This window comes from Acanthochromis polyacanthus, chromosome 19, assembly GCF_021347895.1.
Source record: "Acanthochromis polyacanthus isolate Apoly-LR-REF ecotype Palm Island chromosome 19, KAUST_Apoly_ChrSc, whole genome shotgun sequence".
Classification (NCBI taxonomy): domain Eukaryota; kingdom Metazoa; phylum Chordata; class Actinopteri; family Pomacentridae; genus Acanthochromis; species Acanthochromis polyacanthus.
Genome location: NC_067131.1, coordinates 5,955,790 through 5,978,007, shown reverse-complemented (window position 1 = coordinate 5,978,007; position 22,218 = coordinate 5,955,790). Strand labels below are relative to the sequence as shown.

General features: G+C 40.5%; 2 protein-coding genes across 2 annotated transcripts in view; one reads left to right on the top strand and one right to left on the bottom strand.

Moving 5' to 3' along the window:
* eef2k (eukaryotic elongation factor 2 kinase) overlaps positions 1 to 22,218 on the top strand; it is a 235,678-nt gene that overhangs the window by 141,955 nt on the left and 71,505 nt on the right. The gene's annotated exons all lie outside the window — the stretch shown is intronic.
* Positions 724 to 20,655, bottom strand: timp2a (TIMP metallopeptidase inhibitor 2a). The gene is made up of 5 exons (XM_022189902.2): positions 20,188 to 20,655; positions 7,642 to 7,742; positions 7,450 to 7,558; positions 4,379 to 4,503; positions 724 to 2,745 (listed from the first exon to the last, which is right to left on the bottom strand). The coding sequence occupies exons 1-5, from the start codon at positions 20,315 to 20,317 to the stop codon at positions 2,548 to 2,550; spliced, it is 663 nt and encodes a 220-aa protein (XP_022045594.1). The 5' UTR covers positions 20,318 to 20,655; the 3' UTR covers positions 724 to 2,547.

Sequence of the window (22,218 nt, the reverse complement as noted above, 5' to 3'; positions counted from 1 at the left end):
ATAGAACCAAGAGACCTTATCACATCACCACTCTTTACACTGACTCCCAGTATGATTTGTGATGAATTTTATTATGTTACCGATTTCTCTAAAGGTTCTTTCAGCCACATTTCTAACTTTTTACTACCATATGCACATACTGAGATGTTTGGTTAGTGGTCTTTTGTCAGTTCCAGGTAATGATTGAAAACTAAAAAGGCTGTAGGGTTTGCATTTACGGCTCTCTCTGGAACAACCTGCTTGTGGAAATCAAGTCTGTAGCCTTGATTAAATCTCTTTTTAAATCATACTTTAATGAAAGACCCTCTTCTGATTTAACTTGACTTTTCATTTCTTTTAAACTGTCATTTCTATTCTTTAAAGATGTTGATCTTTATACAACAACTTGTCTTTTTAAACCTGATTTTTATGACCCGTCTGCCTCATTTTGCTGCCCTGCGAACCACTTTGTAACAGTCTATGGTGTGTACTAAATTTCATTGCAGTTCATACTTGTATTGATGAGATTTTTAAGCATTGGAAGACTAATTTTCATCCCTACAGATGCTAAAAATAATCTGCAATAAACTACAGAGCACTAACACCTAACAAAACCATCCATTTATTCGTAGTTTGATGTTGTTTTATGCTTCTTGTCTGCATTGTGATCAGAGCGACACTTTCAGCTACAAACCCGTTTGATGCAACGTTTCAGGAGAAATGAGGACACACAGGCGGCGCACACTCTTTCAAACTTGTGTTTTTTTTATTTGATAATACTGAATATTTTTGTCCTTCGCCCGGACTTACACAAAGCATCAAACACATGCACAGTCCTCTATTCACACAAGGTTTCCCGTTTCGCTCCGCCTCTCCTCCACGAAGGATTCATCGCTCTCACTCTCACGTTACTCCAGCGCAAGAGGACCTTTCTCGACTACAGCTAAAGACATCGTAGACAAAGACAGCGAAAACACACAAAAAAATCATGATAATAATAACACTGAAAAAGAAACCAAAAAAAGTAATGGAAACTGGAAAGAGTTTACTTTTAAATTATGCCTCTAATACTCCATCATATATATATTTTTTTATGTTAATGTAGCTTGAGGTGTATAAAACAGCACTGTAAACTTTGATTGAGTAACTTGCTTTCTATTACAGCGATAGGGCTTCTTATTAATAACTGGAAGGAGCAGGAAAAGACGAGTCGAAGCTAACATTAAGCGTGTTTAAAGACCTTATTACTCATGAAATGAACCGTCTGCGAGAGTATACCGGCTGCTGTTTGCATTTACAATCAACAGATAATACAAAGACACTGAAATAACGTCCCACGAGCTCTTTTTTAAGTTTCTCTTTCACACGTGAAATCTGCAAAAAGATCCCTTGTTTCCAAACTTCTCACGCATCCACTTTGTGTGTTTTTTTTAATTAACCTTTCACTGCGAATACTGCGTAAATCTGTTATGACAAAGAGAGAGCAGGAATATGTGAATATGGATCACCAAAAAGCACTCGAAAATAGGCGATATCTGCACCTGAGGTGGATCTGTCGGTCTGGGCGAACGATAATAACTGTCACATCAGAGTGTTCAGGCTCTTGTCTTTACTCATCCTCAAAAAGTGCAAATCTAGTTCTAATGCAGTAAATAATAATCATCAAGTAACAACAAAAGTATATGCATAGGTACTGTACAGCTACATAACAAGGGAGGGATCTGGAGGAGGAGAAGTGAGAAATTTGGGATGTTTCTGATCGGGGCAGTGAAGATTTTGTTGCTTTGCAGGTTTAAATTTGGAGAGCTCACCTTCACGCAGCATAGACTGGTCCAGTGAGGCCTGCAGTGGTCACAGGCTTTGTTTAAATTAGGGTTTTTCACCCGATAAAGCTGAAAAAGATCATCAGCAAACGCAAGATGAATCCTTTTAAATAAAAGTGGGCGTCCGACGTCAACAGTTTCCCAGCAGAGAAAATGAGAAAAGTGTTAACTGATAGTGTGCGGAAAGAGGGAGACAATCATTTAAAAAAGAAAACAAAAAAGGCAACTTGGAATTTGGCTTTGGAATAAAAATGGAGAATGAGGTAATAAAAGTAGAAACACGATGGGTAACGAATGATCGTCTGCAGATCGGGGGCTGATTGGTGGAGATCAGAGCTGGTAAAGAGCTTGGAGGGGCAGGAAGAGCTCCGTCTCACAGAGAAATTTCATCCTCCTGACGCCAGCCTCAGGAGGAGTTTACATCATCACTCGACCAGTCTATGTCTCATGATGCTATTTTATGCTTTTTTTACAGAGACGGCGAGTCTGAAAACAACCTCCGAGCCTCTTTGGGGTCGCTAAATGTTGAGAAAGTTTGAGGTCTGAAGCTGCCTCACAGTCAAAACGAGAAGCCAGAAGATGTTTTCAAACCTGCGGGTCATTTTTAGTCACATTAGCCTTTTTTTCTCTTAGAATTATCAAAAATCAACTTTGCCTGATGTTGTTTTCTTTACATTTTCAAATGGAATTGTTTACATTTATCTCCGTCAGGCTGTGCAGTGGGCAGTCGCGCGTCGCCACGTGACTAAGGGTCCTCGGCGTCCAGGAACTCCTTCTTGGGCGGTGCGACGCCGCGGTACCAGGAGCAGGAACCGTCCGCCCGCTTGACGCAGGCGTAGTGGTTGGCCTGGCGACCGTGGACCTGCTTCTCGATCATCAGGTCCGTCCACAGACACTCCTCAGGAGCCGAGATCTCACAGGGCAGAGAGGGGCAGCGAACAATCTGCAGGAAAACACACCAAAACAGGCTCCATGTATCTGTACTCATAGCATCACTGCATTTGTTATATATATAGAATTAGGGCTACTTGGTGTGATATCATACTTGTGTCGTCACAATATCAAATATGCCTGAAATCGAACCAAACTAGGGATTGACCAGCCTGGGTGTTTAGTGGCCATTATTTGCCTTTTTTCTGATTATTACTCTGCCAAGGAATATGGCAGAGTTTCATACGTTTAGCCGTCTGTTTGTCTGTGCGCAACATTATTCAAAAACAGTTGATCAGTTATGTATTATTTATGAAGTCAACTTTGCGTAAATGAAATATATTAAAATTTAAATCTCCCACATTTAGTCCTGAGCACTCGAATCCAGACAGAAGGAATATTTTACCACTTTATTTTGAAAGATATTAGTCCATTTTTTGACTATACATAGTTTAACAGCATAAATCAGTTCACACGAGGTTAGCCATTTTCGAAACACTAATGCCACAGCCACAAGTTCCTTGTTTTGTAAAAAGGAAGTGCATTCGGCTAAAAAAAATACGTAAAAAAAAAAACTTCTACAGACTCTTATTGTGAAACATAGTGATTCATAACGTCTGTCTGTCTGTGTGCAACATTACTCATAAACGGACTGACGGATTTGGATGAAATTTTCAGGGAAGCTCAGAAATGACACAAGGATGAAATGATTAGATTTTGGCAGTGATGCGGCTTAAAGTCTGGATCCACGGATTTGTTAAAGATTTCTGTATCATTGTGAGATGGCGGCACGGCGTCACTGTAACCATGGCAACAAGTGAGCGCTACGTCAGCTGCCTGCTGACGATCACGATTCTGATCCTACTACAATCGACCTTATCCGTCTGAAATGACACAAGGAACAATTGATTAAACTGTGGGGGTGTTTCCGAGTCACATCAATTCCCGCCGTCCGCTACATATTTAGGTCACGCGATTCAGTATCCGTGCATAACGTACACATGCATAACACGCGCCTGTGCTCAGTGCAAGGTCATATTGTCATTAAAGATTTCATTTTTTTCATGATTTCAGAAATGATACGACTAAGCAGCCTTGGTGGAGTACTGCACTTTCTGAGTGTTTTTCTTATTAAATTTGTTCTGTTCGCTGTTTCACAATAAGAGTCCAAAAAATACTTCTAAGCTTCTGGTTGTTTTAGTAAATAAAGAGGTGGACGTTAAACTGTCTTTGCTGTTACAGTCAGAATCCATGAGTGTAGCTTATTAAGGACTACACCTTTAACGAATAAAATGTTCTACAAAACAACATTCTTAGTAATAATGAGATTTAAATTGCTGAAATTTGCTGATTGGTTAGGCTTGGTTCGGTGAGAAGATTGAGACCAGTTTCAGGAATTATCATGTTGTATTGTTTATTTTTCACAAGCACCAAAGAGTTAAATGTAGCAGCAAATTGCATTTTCTATCACCTCATTAAAGTCAGTCCAGACTCCCTGCTGGATGTTTGTTGTTGTGGCTCATGTCTCGTCTTGTTTCGCTCTGTTATGTCTGGATTTGTACTGCAGGAAGCAAATAGCTGCTGCTGCTTTTCTTTTTTTTCTTCCACTTAGAGATAAAACCACCCACTCGGCTCTGCGGCCTCACCTTGCATTCACAGCCCATCTGGTAGCGCTGGCTCAGGCTCTTCTTCTGGGTGGTGCTCAGTGAGTCCCAGGGCATGATGTAATCACACAGGGTCACATGCATTCGCCCGCTGGACTCGGCCTTGCCTGCAAAAGAACAAGATATACTGCTTGAAAATGACATGTGGCAGAAGGATCAGACATAACAAGAGGCAGGAAAACACCCAACCCTGGATGCATGGGAGGAAACGTTCCCACTGGACACCAAGTCAGAAAGAACGAACATCAGATAACATGTGAAACTGATCAAATCTTTTCATTCTGCTGCCTGCAGGCATCAACACCTGTCCACGTGGAAAAGCTCGACTTTATGTTTCACGCACGAGCGGCAGCAGTCACAACACGGTGATACTTCAGGCTGAGTGCACGGATCTGCGACACTTCACCGCTATCTGTCTGCAGAGCAGCTCTCGACATGTTTTCAGACGCTGCCTGAGTCACATTTCGCTGCAGCTCTGCCAGCTGTTAACCCTTCAGACCGAGGAGAGGATGAATCACTGTAAAAGACGCTCCGCTCGGCAGAAACTCAGCTTTCCTTCCCACAGCTCACGTCCAACATCTTGGGGGGAGGGAAAAAAAAAAAAAAAGGAGCCCGAGTCTAGGAGAGAGGAAACGCTGGCTTCAGCAGTTCCTCCTCTTACAACTCTATGTAATTAAGGCCGAGTGTTTGCGGGTGCATCTCTGTCTGTGATGGAGAAACCAGAGCGTGAATGACATCATGATCCTCAGCGTCGCCTCGAGTCTGACGCTGCTTAAAAATCACAACAGCGGCCAGATTAAGGGCGCAAACATTAAAGCAAGGCAGAAATATTATTAATCAATCCAAGTGAAAGAGCTCAGTGAGGTGTGAGTTGGAAGACTTTGGCATGTGTTTGTTTAATACAAGCCAGTAGCACAGTTAGCTTAGCATCACTCTGTCCAATGCTAACAAAACATCTACCAGCATCTCTAAAGCTCTTTAACCCTCTGATTACCAAAAAGTAGAGGAGAAGACACGGGCATTAGACTTTGTTTCTCACGCATTAATTCACTCAAAACCAACACTTATCCAATCTGCGTAACATAAATGTGTATGATTAAGACATCTGCTCAAAAAGATGCAGCTTGTTTGAATGTAATCTAACAACAACCCTGATAAAAATTACAAAACCTGATCTTAAAGCTGATGTTGTAAAACCTGCTCACAGACATCCAGGCAATATTGAACAAAATTACTGTGGATTTAGAGATTCGTTTTTGCACATTTTATGCACAGATACTTGTTCTCTTGTAGCTCCATGTTTGGTCTCAACCCACTGCTGGAGGAAACATCTGGCTCATAAGCTGCTGAATGTTCGGTTATATTCACCAGTTAGTCACTCAGATGTTTGGTGCTGAGCAGGTAGAACAAAAAGGGGGATTTTTTTTGTGTTTTTTCTCAGAAATCTGCCGCCTGCCATGACTGGAAACGACGCTGTGAAAGCAGGGAGACCGAAACAAAACAGTAAACCTGCGGCCAGACAGGTAAACAAGCGGCTGCAGGTGATAATTTTCTTTTGCCGCTTCATTTCCGGCGACTTATTTCGCTTTAAAGTCATCACATGACGCATTTTTAATATCAAAATAATGACTACGGTGGCTTTAAGTTTACAAATGTTGAGAAATGACGCAGCTTTGTGGATGTAAACAGTCACTACGAGGCAGGAAACGTCTCAGGAGCTGAAGCTTCACGTCGACAGACAGAATCCTGCCTCGTCTGCTCAGGGTTTATTCAGCAGCGTATCATTACACATAATAACATAAACAGCTCCTCCTCCGGGGTGCAAAATTGCCCGCCAGCCTTCATCCGACTTCATGTTTGTCTGTGCGCCTGTTTATATGAGCAGGTTTCTATCTGATGATCTGTTTGTGAATTCCTCATGATTTTCTGTCTGTCTTTAAGTCCTTTCATCGTCTTTATATTCACAGTTTATCTTCCTGAAACTGGAATCAAAGACTTGTGGAAAACAGCAGCCGAGTCTTTCAACGAACAGAGCAGAAGTTAAAAACACACGTTATAAATCCCACAGTTTCATCTGTTTTTAATGAGGTATGCGATGTTTTCAATTCAGAACGGATTCTTGTTGCTTTTAAAGTTGCAAAAAGCTCTAATCTTCTCAGTTTTTTTTCTTGCAGCTTCCAGAATTAGATTAATTCTTTATTTTTCTTGTGAGTATCTTCGATGTTTTAGATATCAGAGTGGTCAGAGAGTGTAAGGAGAGAGAGAGGAGGATACTAAAACTCAACTTGAACTCTTCAGTTCAACGTAAACGTTGACCGGAAACAATCCAGAAAGACTGTCTTTGAGTCTGATCTTTGCTTAGAATACAAAATGTTTAATTTTTAAAATAAATTAACCGCCAAAAACACAAAAATGTGCTGCTTTGAAATTCAAACACTGTTTACAAAAGCATTAAAGAGAAAAGCTTCAAATCTTCTTTTCTGTAATTTATTTAATAATATACTAATTAATTATTGGACAGTTAACATGCAGTTTTAGGTGTTTTTTTTGTTGCTCTGACATCTTTGTTAACTAAACACAACCTGCAGTTCAGTCAAAGAGCCAAGAATTTTTCAGTTTTTACAGCATCTGATTAGAGCAGATGATATAATCTGAGCGTTTTTTTAAAAAGGAAACATGTACAATGAAGTGAATTTGATAAAATATTGCAATTTTAAGCTCAGATTTAGTGAAGTTTTTTGACCAAATTGGACAGATGAGTGCTTATGTTTGACACCCCTGATGTAAGAATTAATCTTTACAACTTCTCCAGGCTTTGGGGCAGCAGTGCTTCAGGTCTTCATGCTAAGCTAACTGGTCTCTGGATCAAGCTTCATAATTCACACACTGATATGACAATGAGAATAAACTCCTCAGTGTTTATTTAAATGTTGAACTCTTCCTGCAAATGTTTGCATGAACCTCCAATCTTACGTCATGAACATATTTTTGGATCAGGTGACCAACAAGACAATGTCTCCAAGAATGAATGAAATCTAACTTGTCCCACTAACCTGAGATCAGGTACTCCTTCTTGCCGGTGGCGTCCAGAGTTACACCACAGACAGCAGAGACAGGAGCCGTGAAGACGGCCTCGATGTCCTGGTTAGGACCCTTGAACATCTGGAACAAAACAACAAAGAGTGGGTCACAATGAAGGAGTCAACATCTGGATGTCAAACCTCTCTAGATGAAAATATTCTTACCTTGATCTGTTTGACCTCATACTGGATCCTCTTGATGGGGTTCCCGTAGATATCGTTCCCAGAGTCCACCTCTCTCTCTCCCACCACCTTTGCTCGAATCACTGTCAGAGGAACACAGAAACATAACATCACGTCCACGACTGCATCTAGTGAAGGTTTTAATTATCAATCTACTCATTATCTGATTTATTACAGATTTCTAGTCTGTAAAATGTCAGAAAATAAAGAAACTGTCACATTTTCACAAAATAACGACAGGAAGTTGCAAAAAGACCACAAAACATCAAAAAATACCACAAACAGACTGAAAACAGCCACAAAGGGGTGCAAAAAGACCACAAAAATGCACAAAATGCCCACAAAAAATGACTGAAAATGACCAAAAAAGAAACGAAATGATTTGGAATTAACACATTTCCTTGAGAGGCGTTTCTGTAATGGGTAACTTAGTGGAAAGTCATTTTTGGACACAGATATAATTTGATATTTTCCATATAAAATTTGATATATTGCCAAAAAAGAAACATCTGTCAGGATTATCTGAACTTAATAAATGAACACAATTAAAACCATTTTTAAATAAGCTCATTTTATTATTGTTCAGCTAATTAGAAGGTGGTTGGCCTTAAATTAGGATGGATATTTAGTTGACATTTAAGTGAAATCCAGTCATTTTTTATTAATAAGTGATTCTTTCCAGAATAAACAAGACGACATGGTCATCAATATCCCCCGTCACATGTGATGTCTATGAGTCTATATCCAAAATACTGATCAAGGGCCATAACTCTGTTAAATATTATCGCACAAGTCTCATTTTTGAACTTAATCAAGGTGTCCATGGTGTGAAGCTACACACTAAATTTCGTAATCCTAGCTGTAATAGTTTCCGAGAAAAGCTGTCCCCTTCATCTCGGACGGATGGACGGACGGACGGACGGACGGAGGCCAAACCTAAATCCCCCTTTTCCACTTCATGGAGGCGGGGCATAAAAATTGTGGAATTTGTAAAGACATGATCGGAATGAACAGAATTCCTCCATTATATATTGACCCAGGACTTTATACTACAGAGAAAAATTAGAAAAAAAAACATCCAGAAACTTTATGGACTTCAGAGGCTTAATTTCTTCAGCCACAGTTCGTACGTTCACTGTCGTATGTACCAAGTTATAAATATGTGAGTCTTGTTTATAACGTCATGAAGCAATTCTGCTGAAAATAGACAAACAGTAAAAAGTGAATCATCGCCTCAGATTCTCAGTCATCACGCCTCAAGCTAACAAAAGGAACCAAACAAGCTCCAAGTCTGAACCACAACACAATAAAAGACGAGCTTCTGCACCTTCAGTCCGGTGAATTAAAACCCGACCAGAGGTTTCATCATCTTGGCCCGCAGCTCAAACCTCCCTGCTTCAAAACACAACCAGGAAACCGTCACAGGAGCAGAACTAAGGATTAAGAACACAACCTGAAAGCTGATATACGCAGGAAGACTTGGCCAGAGGCTCGTTTCTCACCGTGTCTGTGTGCATTTTAATGACCCGACTGACTTCAAGCTCCAGCTATGCTCAGGGCATTTATTCAGAATGGAAAATATGAGCAACAGAAGGGGGAAAAAAACATAAAATAAGCAGGAACAGAGGACACGTACACATAGATAAACACACATACAGTCCACCGCTGTTGCTCTTACACCCTTGGGTTGAGTTTATGGCTTGGAGCAGACACAAATCTGGGGCTCCCAGAGTTAATAACGTCTCTACTTCCCTCTTTTCACTTTTCCTGCTGATGCAAGACGAATGCTTTTCTGCACACGTAACAGCACAAATAACTCATTTAGCCCGTAAACATAACAAAGACATGGCCAAAGGAGCCCAAAATGATGTGTTTATGTGTCCAAATATGCCATTTATGCTGATATGAAGCAGGAGATGCTAAGATTTTAGAAGCTTGAAGTAAATTTTTGGCATTTTTGACTCGAATATTTCGACCATGAGAATTATTTTTGAGTCCATTTCATCTCATGATCAGTTTAGTGATCAAATGGCTGCCATAATAATGTCCGCACTCTTAGAATAAATGACATTTCTGTGTATAAGAGAACTGTTTTTACACTTTTAATTCAAAAGTCTGTACTAATTGTTAATAATGCAACTTAAGGTTGTGTTAATTAAAACTCCTCATCTTAACTGAATAAACTGAGCTGCAATAATCAGTATTTTCATGTTGGTTAATGGCATTTTAAAATGTAAGAGGGGTGGTTCCTCTTCATTCTGAGTGTTTTAGCATCTTTTACCTCATTTTTTGGCGTCGTAATCCACAATTTTGCTGTTCGGATTCATTCTAGAGGCCGACCAACACTGGATTTTTGGGGCCGTCAAGTTTTAGCGAGTAAAACTTCTGATGGCTAATGTTCCTTTTATATGCACATGTGGCAAGCTGGTTTTATTTTCAAAAGATCATTGTATGGGATCACTGTTCAATAAATTTCCAGCAACATGTTTCACAAACTGGGCTGCTCAGCGGCGTAGTGGTTAGCACTTTCGCCTTGCACCAAGAAGATCCCTGGTTCAAATCCCGGCTTGGGCCTGGGATCTTTCTGCATGGAGTTTGCATGTTCTCCCTGTGCATGCGTGGGTTTTCTCTGGGTACTCCGACTTCCTCCCACAGTCCAAAAATATGCTGAGGTTAATTGAGTACTCTAAATTGCCCGTAGGTGTGAATGTGAGTGTGATTGTTCGTCTGTATATGTAGCCCTGTGACAGACTGGTGACCTGTCCAGGGTGTCCCCTGCCTTCGCCCGAGTCAGCTGGGATAGGCTCCAGCACCCCCCGCGACCCTAGTGAGGATAAAGCGGTGTATAGAGGATGGATGGATAGAGGATGGATGTTTCACAAACTAGTTAGCGGTATACCATGAAGACTCCGCACCACCTGCTCTGCTACATGTGCTGCAGACAAGCTGAGACTATTGTAAATAATAGAGTCAGAGCTGCTCTAGTGGACAAACTGTGCAATGACACCATTTCTAAACTATCCCAAGTGTAAGTTTGCGCATTTGCGTTTCGGTTAAAATAAAAATTTATGTTGCCGCTTAACAGACAACATACACTACCGTCCAAAAGTTTGGGGTCATCCAGACAATTCCACGTTTTCCATGAAAATTCCCACTTTTATCCATGTGCTAACATAACAGCGCAATGGTTTTCTAATCATCAATGATCCTTTCAACAGCATTAGCTAACACAATGTAGTATTAGAACACAGGAGTGATGGTTGCTGGAAATGTTCCTCTGTACCCCTATGGAGATATTCCATTAAAAATTCCAGCTAGAATAGTCATTTACCACATTAACAATGTCTAGACTGGATTTATCATTCATTTAATGTTATCTTCATTGAAAAAAATCAGGACATTTCTAAGTAACCCCAAACTTTTGAATGATAGTGTACGGCAAAACTAAATTTTGGTTTTCAAGCCAATATTTTTACTGATATCACCTGACCAATGTAACAATAAAACTCTTGTTTACTCTCATTTTACTATGTGGATGCAAAAAAACCCAAATGATTATAAATGATGATCCAATGACGTCTACTCACTCAGATGTACAAAATTAGTGAGCTGGTGGAGACCCAAAATGGAGCAAAAAAACTACGCAAAAGCTCCAGTTTACTCCATCAGAACTGCTTGCCAGATTAAACCCCAGATCCAGTTACATTTATAAAGGTTTGACTGATTATTTTAAAACAGACAGTGCAATATTCACGTGCTAAAAAGGCGAGTGCAACTGTATGAATGTCGTTCTAGAAAGACAGTCTGAAAATATGAGCCGTTACGTCCGCATTTGAACAATAATGTAACTTTATTCTCTATACAAAGGCCACCCTCATGTTTTAACAGCTGTGGACACTTTTGTGAGCCATTTCTTTACCGTAACAGTGAAGCCATTTGTGAGTCAGACTTTTCAGCTGAACTGCAGGCAGTGTTTATGCAGAAGTACAGAAACAAATTAACAATAGCACCTAGAGTCACCACTGTTGTTTCCATAATTGGTAACATCTGTGGGCACGTAGAAAAATGTTGCACATGATTCCAATGTTTTTAATTTTTTATGATTTATGGCATTACAACTTTGTCATACAGCTCAGAAAACACTTGTGAATTCTTTCTATTTGTAGTCATGGCTGTGCTGTTTCCATGAAAGTGCTGAAAAATGAGCCCACAGTGAGTAAAAATGTGACGGTGGCAAGAAAACCCCACACGCTACCTGGAGTTCAGAGGGTTAATCAACAAAACTCGTGCTTAAGAATAAAAACCTGAAGGCTAAAATCCCCAGAACAGGTCTCATCAGAGAGATTACCTGTTTTTAATTTAGATAAATGACCACCTCCAGGTTTGAATCATTGCTATTCAAAGAAAAGCAGAAGATAAAAGCTCTAATAATAGATTTGTTGACTCAGAGGTGAACAAATCTGTTTTCTATTAGCCCGAAGCGGGATTGGAACCCGATATAAGCCTTGTACAGTCATTTAACTGCGCTTCAGAGAAGTTTCTCACAGGCAAACTCCAACATTTTGCTCTGATGCTCATGCAAATGCAGCAGCCAGAGCACACATAAACACAACACAGCAGTATACCTGGCTGGCGCTCCCTCCTGCATTCCTGCGAGTTTTTCCGCTCTCATTTCCTGACCTCATTCTGCGCCACAAACTAATGAGCAAAGAATCAGCAGCAGGACACAATGCTGAGGGGAAATCGCCCTGGTATTCACGTTGGATTGCTATTATGGGAGCTTATCTGTCCACCTCGCCGCAGACATGTTTACATCTCCCCCTGCTAGAATAAAGGCCGAGGGGCTCGTCCCGTGCAGCCTAAACAGAGTCACAGATCTGCAAAAACTTATTTATTTTATTTATTTATTTATTCTTATTTTTAGTCAGAATGTCTCATCTCACTCAATTTAAGATAAATTCACTTAACAAGCGACATTTCAGCAACACTTGTTTTAAGACAATGCTTAAATTTATCGTTAAGTCAAAACAAATCTTGAAATAATCTTGTTTTGAGTTGAATTTTACAGAAAAACTCAAAATAAGTTCAACCCTTGTGTTGTTCTGCCCCATTTAAAAGTTAAAAAATGTGGAAAAAAAATTTTTCGGAAAAATTTGAACATTGTTGGAAAAAAAAAGATTCTTAAGAACATTCATATAAAAAAAATCAACCAAAATCCAGCAAAATTCGCTGGATTTTGGTTGATTTTTATGTGAATGTTCTTAAGAAAATATTAGAAGTTTTACTGATACATATGTAATCACTTCAGATATTTTTAGGATTTTTTAAAAGATTTTTACTAATTTTTTGAAAATATTTACAAGAATTTTCTTGCCAAATTTGGGGGATTTCTTTTAAAATAAAACTTTTAAGGGTAGTAAGGGTAGGGTAATAATTACTGCATTTTTTATTTAAGACAAGGTGTTTCCCTCTCTGAAACAGCAGCGTATTTAGCATCTTAAGGAATTTTAAGGAATTATTGGAATTTTCTTCCTGAAGGTTTTGCAAATTTTTATAAATTTCGTGATTTTTTTGCTGATTTTTTTTCAGACAAGGAAACAATATTTTCCGGTGCTGTAAATGAAGACAACAGGAGGGTTAAGACACCTAAGCTTGACAATCCTGGTAAAATAGAGCTTAAAATAAGTTTCCCGAGCTAATTTTAAAATATCAGTATTCTAAACATCATATCTTATTTCAAGAAATCTTACCAAGCCATTTTTCACTTGTTCTATTGGCAGATTTTTTTCATTTATTTCAAGGTAAAAGTTCCTTGAAATATTTTTTTTGTCTTGTTTTGAGAGGGGCATTTTTCCAGTGACGCTACAAGAGCACGACTACAGGGAGTCCTGCAGGCGGCCGAGTTTCACCGCGGTTTGATCCCCGAGTCATCCGAGCAGCAGCCAGGAGCCCCTCCATAAACCACCAGCTGACCCACATTTCTGCTGCTCGGCTCCCGACCGGGACGACGCTTAATGACTTATACATGCGTATCAGTTGCACTACGCAATGTTTTCCATGCGAGCCCTCGTACGAACGGCGCACAAACCACATCCTAAGTGCCCCCCGTTCGCTCCACCGCATGACTATCCGTTTCTTTTTTCATACCCCAGCGACCACCAAATCATCCCCGACTTTCCTGCTGCGGTTTGTTCAGCTCCAGACGTACGTGGGCCTTCTGTTCAACCCGTCATTTCAGCAGAGACCGGCCGCACTCAAACACAACTCAGCCGCCACTCTTGACCTCTGGCAACATCTGTATGAAGATCTGAGAGCTCTGGTTTTTCTCTGTGAGGTCTTTGGGATCAAGTTACCGGAGCTGCACCGCTGTCAGGCCGACGGATTTAGACTCGGTGACAAAAACAAAGGTGGAGATGTGTCAGCAGCTCGGATAAGATCATCAGTCAGTGCAGGATGTGCACTTTGATCCAGTTATTTGTGATCATAGTAGTAATTTAGGATGCTATTTTCCATTATTCGGGGGTTTTCTAGCATAGTTTTTGCCACCTCCCAAAGAGATTAGAAGCACCAAAGGAAAATCAACAGCACCCAAATGATAATATTCAATCTTTAAAGCTGTTTTGTTCACTAAGGTTTTACTTCCTGGAGCATAGCAGACATTTCTGTTCGTCAAATGCTCAGAAATGAACATAAAATTCATCGATATCTAGTGAGTGCCGTCCCTGAAAATCTCATCCTAAACCATGAAAAACCCTGATATGGACAAATCTCATGCTATTTTAAATGATAGGTCACATGTTTGGGCTATGAGGTCTTTGGCATTTGATTTCCTTAATCCAGTTAGTTGTGATCATAGTTATTAATTAGGATAATATGTTGCGTTATTCAGAGGTTTTCTAGCGTAATTTTTGCTGCCTACCAAAGAGATTTTAGGCACCAAAGGAAATTCAACAGCACCCAAATGATAATATTCAATCTTTAAAGCTGTTTTGTTAACTAAGGTTTTACTTCCTAGAGCATAGCAGACATAGCCTAGCCGCGCTAGACAACCCATGGCAACGAATTTAATTCTCTGCCAGGGTGGGTCTAGTTACCCTCCATAAGGCTCGAGGCTGGATTCTCCTAAAACTGGCCGGACCAATCACCATGAAGTGTAGAGTCAGAAGGCGGGCATAACGAAGTGACGACAGAGGCGCGACGATTCTGACAGAAACAACCAGCGCACAATAAACAGTTGTCTTTCGACTCGGCTTTGGCCACAGCCCTTAAAGATTTGAAGCTAAAATTCAACTTGAAAGATAAACAAAGGACGGCACTTAAGTGTTTCATTGAGAAGAAAGACGTATTTGGACTTATGCCGACGGGATATGGTAAATCCTTAATATACCAGTTGGCTCCGCGGCTCTGCTGGTTGGGAAGCTAATGGGACTTAGCCACAATCCGCCGGTGCTCTCGGAACTACGTCAGCCTATTCGTTGCGTTGATTGGTTGTATACCTACCCAATTGCTGCAGAGGGATTTGATAGACAACCTTTTAGCCCGCCTCCCTCCCTGTCGAGCTTCCCTAGACCCTTGTGCCGTCAGAAACATGGGTGTAGCATGGCTAGGCTATAGCAGACATTTTTGTTCGTCAAATGTTCAGAAATGAACATTAAATTGTTTGATTTCTACTGAAAATCTCATTCTGAGCCATGAAAAACTCTGCTATGGATGAATCAGATGATATTTTAAATTATAGATCACATGTTTGGGCTAATAAAAGCTCATCAAACCTTAGAGAGCCAGAGGTCAATGTAGGAGCTATTTTTACTATAATGACATTATCAGATAGTGGCCAAAGTTATTGACTTGATCAGGTGTGAGCTGGCAGTAGCATGGAAAGGACAGAGAGGAGCAAACGATTTTCAGCTACTGACTCATTTAGTGTATAAAATCAGACAAAAAAATCTGCTTTTTCAAACAGATGTCACTCATTCTTTCTTCAGCTTTTCTACCTTGCTGTAGCCTAGCCCTGCTAGACCCATGTTCTGAAGACGCAAGGGTCTAGGACCGCTCGACAGGGAGGGAGGCGGGCTAAAAGGTTGTCTATCAAATCACTCTGCAGCAATTGGGTAGGTATACAACCAATCAGCGCAACAAATAGGCTCCTAGAGCGCCGGAAATCAGAGGATGCGGTAGTTTGGTGAAGCCTTATTTACACAGTCAATGGGTGAAGCTCAAGTATATTACAGACATGTTAACAGAAAGATTATTCAGAGTCGGTGCTAATGGAGCTCAACGACTGTTGTCGTTTTTGTTGTCGACCCCGGCAGAGAATTAAATTCGTTGCCGTGGGTTGTCTAGCGCGGCTAGGCTAGTTGTTTCCGGTTGTTTCTGTCAGAATTGTCACGCCTCTGTCGTCACTTCGTTACGCCCGCCTTCTGACTCTACACTTCATGGTGATTCGTCCGGCCAGTTTTAGGAGAATCCAGCCTCGAGCCTTATGGAGGGTAACTAGACCCACCCTGGCAGAGAATTAAATTCGTTGCCGTGGGTTGTCTAGCGCGGCTAGGCTAACCTTGCTGCAATTTATTGTTTTTTGGTCGGCCGCCTCAGCTGAAGTAAACGGACGATCTAATAAGACGGCAAGTTGTCAAGTTTTATGTTCCTTTCTGACTTTTACAGTCAAATCTCCAATTTTAACAAACTGTCAAAAATGTTCATTTTGCATTGATGTAAAACGGGGAAAAGCAGGAATCTAAGAATAAATGGAGAGGTTTTCTAAAGAGCCGACGTCGGTACTGATGGGAATTGGAGGACATTTTATGTCCCAGCAACTAAATGTTTTAAGAACATAAATTAAAACAGCGTTAACTGATTTTTAGCCACAAACAACCTTTTCACCAACATTTTGCCATCTTTAAAGCTTAACTTGCGATAAACCTGACAATATGAAGCAAAATTTGTCCATTTAATCTGACACATTCTCTCTTTTTAGCTCAGTTTTTGGTCTCTACCAACTCTTGAAGCAATTATCCGCCTCTTTAGCTGCTAAACGTTTCACCAGTCTGTTGATTGCTGGGTCTGTCTGCTGTTTGGGGCAAAGCAGGTTGAGTACAGAAGGTTTCCAGAGGTTTTTATAGCTGAGAATGCACTGACAAGAGCAGCAAAACCAAAACAGTGAGCTAAAGGACGCTAAAATGGTGTCATCTGAATCACTGTTGAGGCAAAAATATCAAGAAATGCAGCTTTAATTCTTAGTTTTGTGGTGTTCTAAGAGATTTTGCATCTGCTCAGAACCATATTATAGGACTATTTTTAAACTCTGGCTCATATGAAGTCATCTGGTGTCTTCGGTTCTTTAACCAATATTGGGTTCTTTCAAATATCCTCCCAGATTTGCATCAAAGGGTTTCAACTTTAAAGGCACCACTGTTCCTGTGATGACATTTCGTGAAGAAAGCACGCCTGTTTCGCCGCAAACGGAGACGCCTACACTGTCCACTCGTGTCCACTGCTGTTTCTTTTCTGCTCGGTGACGCTGGTCTTCCCGACCGCCGACCAGCAGTCACAGTCTGACTGGGAAGTTCCCCTTTGTGGGCAGCAGATTTATACGAAGACGGAGGATGTTTGTGTCTCTGCATGTACATAGCGTGCGTGATTGTGTGGAAGGTGCATGACGCTGTGCGATTTTTATGGCTCGTGGTCTCGAAAAGCAGAAGGTGACACACACATATTGTACAGTAAAATGTGCACCAACAAGCCCAGCGTGGGATCCTGCTCCACCAAAACAAATCCTGATTGTCAGACCGCATAACTCTCGACAATGTCACTTTGTTGTCGCCTGCATTGCAGCCAACTCCAGTCTCTGCAAGGCTGCAAAACCCCATCTGAACCCTGATTCCTGCCTCTTTCTTCCCCTCCTCCTCCTCTGCGGCGTCTTATCTGGGTGTTTCTCTCAGCAGATTTTGCTTCTCAGATGTGGTTCCGGCCTCAGAGCCGCCCTGAAATCATGGCAGGACAATGACACCGAGCTTTGTAGCCAGTTTAGCGGCCATCAGCATGCATCATCGCACGTCTCATGACTCACGCTGCCTTTAAAAAAAACACACCTCTCCTCCGAGACATCCTGTCTCTAAGTCCTGCCAGCTCAGCGACAGATTGAGTCACACCTGGAAATAGAGCTATTTTGCAAAAGCATTAAAGGAAGATGGAGCTGTAGCAGTGTGGCGTCCAAGTTTCTCCAGGATACTGTGCATACTTTAACCCTCCTGTTGTCTTCATTTACGGGCAACAAAAAATGTTGTTTCCTTGTCTGAAAAAAATCCAAAAATTCTGCAAAAAAATTCCCCAAATTCCTAAAAATTTGCATAACCTTCAGAAAGAAAATTCCAATAATTCCTTAAATTTCACTTAAAAGCTTCATTTAAAAAAATCCCCCAAATTTGACAAGAAAATTCTTGTAAATATTTTCAAAAAATGAGTAAAAATCCTTCAAAAAAAATCTTCGTTTTCAGTTTGCACTGCATTCACTGCTGCATACTTGCAGATCCCATTCTCATATATCTATATATTTATTTTGCCATGTCATGTTAGAAGAAAACTAGAAAATCCTCCCTTTAACCCTCCTGTTGTCTTTATTTACAGGCACCAAAAATATTGTTTTCTTGTCTGAAAAAAATTCAGCAAAAAAAAATCCCCAACTCTCTGAAAATTTACAAAACCTTCAGGAAGAAAACTCCAATATTAAGTTTCCCTTAAAAGTTTTATTTAAAAAAATCCCCCAAATTTGGCAAGAAAATTCTTGGAAATATTTTCAAAAAATGAGTAAAAATCTTCCCAAAAAATCCTAAAAATATCTAAAGTGGTTACACATATATTGGGAAAACTTCTAATATTTTTTTAAGAACATTCACAAAAAAAAAATCAACCAAAATCCAGCGAATTTCACTGGATTTTTTATGAATGTTCTTAAGAAACATTTTTAACATTTCTTTTTTTTTCACCAAAAAAATGTTCAGAGATTTCCCAAACATGTTGAAAATGTGGACATCAGAAGTTTCACTGTGAAAATATATTTTTTCCCCCACATTTTCAGACTCTAAAACGGCTCAATTTTGCACCGCAGGACGACACGAGGGTTAACTTGCTGTGTGACTTTTATTGCCCTTTTCCCCCCTTTAAAAACACACCCTGAACTGACAGCCAGATGTTCACCGTCACGCAGAGTCGTCTATCTGAGAGTGTCCCTCCTCTGCACCGGAGCAAAGTTGGGAAAACCCCAGAAACATTCCTGTAATTCCTGGCAGCACCACCCCGCGCAAACTGGACAAGGAATGGAAATTTAAAAAAAGAGAAAAGGAAGAGGGAGGAAAGCTTCTCTGTGTGACATATTCTGTGGTTGAGATTCAATCCCCCTCCTCCTCCTCCTCCTCCTTCGTCTCCATAAATTTCTCTTCACTTTCTCCATCCCTTGTCCTCCTCTCTGCTCCCTCTCTGGTGCCACGTTGCCCTGCCGAGGCCCGGCGACCTGCTGGTAAACACTCCGCTCGAGGAGACGTTACGTTCATGGATGTGCAAAACACACAACCGGACACGCAAACCAGGACCCTGCTGTTGAGGATCTGAGGGACTGCAGTGAAACCAGAGGAGATCAAAGCACAAAGTTCATGCACTTCTGACTCCTCGAAGTGATGTTAAAATGAGCATTAGAGTTTAAATGAGCACCATGACACTCGTGTCGTCCGTTTTAAAGTTTGAAAATGTGGAAATATATATATATATATATTATCACAGTGAAACTTCTGATGCCCACATTTTCAACACTTTTGGGAAATCTTTGAACATTTTTTGTTGAAAAAAGGAAATATTAAAAATGTTTCTTAAGAACATTCACACAAAAAAATCAACCAAAATCCAGCGAATTTCGATGGATTTTGGTTGATTTTTTGTGAATGTTATTAAAGGAAAATATTAGAAGTTTTACTGATACATATGTAATCATTATAGACATTTCTAGGATTTTTTTGAATATTTTTACTCATTTTTTGAAAATATTTACAACAATTTTTGGCCGAATTTGGGGGATTTTTTAAAAATAAAACTTTTAAGGGAAACTTTTAAGGAATTATTGGAATTTTCTTCCTGAAGGTTTTGCAAATTTCCAGAAATTTGGGGAATTTTTTTGCTGATTTTTTTTTAAACAAAGAAACAATATTTTTGGAGTGCCCATAAGTGAAGACAACAGGAGGGTTAAAGGGAAGATTTTCTAGTTTTCTTCTAACATGACATGGCAAAAATAAATATATGTCTATATATGGGATCTCCAAGTGTGCAGCAGTGAACGCAGAGCAAACTGTCTGGGCCATGGCCTTGAGCAGCACCACCACCTCCAGGCTCTCCAGCGGTGTCAGCAGCCACCGTGCGCCCAGTTAACACGCCCCAGAGGCGGCTTGAGCTGCAGCAGAGCGCCGCTGTAGCAGCCGGAGCTCTGGTGCAACCAACAACAACATCAACAACAACAACAACAGTCCCCGGTGCCGTACTCACCCACGTCGGCGTTGCAGAAAGCCTGTTGCGGATGAACCGGAGCGCAGCTGCACGCCTCTGCCAGCTCCTCCGCGCGCCACAGCAGCAGCAGCGCGAGCGTGCAAAGGATGCCGTTAACGGAAAACGGCATCGTGGCGGCGCCGATGTTGTCGCTGATGTTTTTGCTCGTCGCCTCTTTTTTTTCCCAGCCTCGACTTCGCTGCGCAGATGCGTCGCAGTGGAGCTCCAGCGGCGGCGGCGTCCCTCCTCCGCTGCTTCCTTCTCCGACGTCAACGGACGGTTCGCCGCGTCCCCGCTCCGGTAACGGTGTGAAGACGGCGAGGTGTCTGTGTCCCCGGTGTCCCTCGCTGTCAAGCCGCAGCTGTCTGTCTGTCCGGACTGTTTTTGTTTAGCGGATCGAGGCGGTTTTATAAAGCGGACGCTGCAGCTCCTCCCCCGTGGCGGCGGATGGACCGGCAGGGGGCGCTGCGGGTCTAAATGGACCCGTTATAAAGTTTGACGATGTGTGTGTGTGTGTGTGTGTGTGTGTGTGTGTGTGTGAGTGGGGGGGGGGGGGGGGGGGCGTATTTTTTCACAGTGAAAACACATTTTCAACATTTTTGGGAATTTTTTAAACATTTTTTGGTGGAAAAAATAGATGGATTTTTTGGAAGATTTATATTCTTTTTTTTTTTTTTACAAATATGTACTAATTTTTATTTTTTAAATTTTCATTTCTTGCCAATTTTTCTGGCCAATTTCTGCTTTCTGTCTGTGCATTACCATTGATATGTGCAATAAGAAAAAATAAATCTATATGTATCCTGAAATGAATTCTTGTGCCAAATTTACGTCAGAAAAACAGCAAAATGACTTAAGAAAAGCAGTGCCTAAAGGTAGAAAAGCAATAAGATTTAAGTATGATGCACTACTGATACTAATATATGGCCATGTAATAGAACACTACAAAGTAAATACTGAGGTAATAAATAATATCACACACGATAATGAGGTATTGTATATAAAAAGGAGATGAAAATGAAATATTGCACATCACACTGACAATGTCGTGCATGAAAAGTGAAATTGAAATGAACATTTTAACATTTTAAACATTAAACATTATGAATGATCAATATTTTGCACATTTAAAATCTTTTAAAATTTTCTACATATACAAGAATTCGTGTATCATCAGTATTTCTGTTCATGCAGTACCATTAAATGTGCAATATTGGATGAATTTTCTACATCAGTAAGAATCTGCACAACACCTGAACGTCTACATATGAAGAACCTGTACCTATGTGTGTTTTTTTTGTCTATTTTTATCACATTTTTCCCCTCCATGTTTGCACTATTCCTGTTGCTGCTGTCAGTTTCCCCCCGTGGGAATATTAAAGGCTTATCTTTTTATTTTATAACTGTATTACTTTTCTGTTTAATACTTTGGGCTGCTAGATTTATCCTTATTTGCGAAACTTCTCAGCCTTTTCAAAAAAATCCATTTTATTCTTCTTTAAAAGCTTCCTCTTTGTTTATTGTTATGCACTAAATCACCACATCAGATTCCTCCTACATGAAAACCCACTTAGCTGTTGAACTGATTCTGATAAATGCAGCTACAGTCGTGTTTAAAAAAAAAAAAAAAGAAAGCTGAAGTGGGAATTCTTCGAAAACACCACCGTGAATAGACTGAAATATTTCTATTTGGCAGTAAATAGAGAAGGAAGGCTGGCACACCCACGGCAGGAATTTCGATGAGGATCTAAATTTCCGCTGCCACACTGACGCTGTAATTAAACCCTCATTCTGGCATCTTAAAAACAAACGGAGAAACTTTGTGTCCGAGTAAGATTTAGAAAAAAAAAATCATTCTTTTATGTTATGGCAATGCTTCTGCTAGAATACTGAGAGAACACAACACTCTGATTCTTCCATCCCTGCTCTGACTTCCTGTTAAATATAGAATTGAATTTAAGACCTTTCTTATTGTCTGTAGCTGTCCAAAATATATTGGAGATGTTTGCTGAAGCCTGGTAAGTCTCGTAA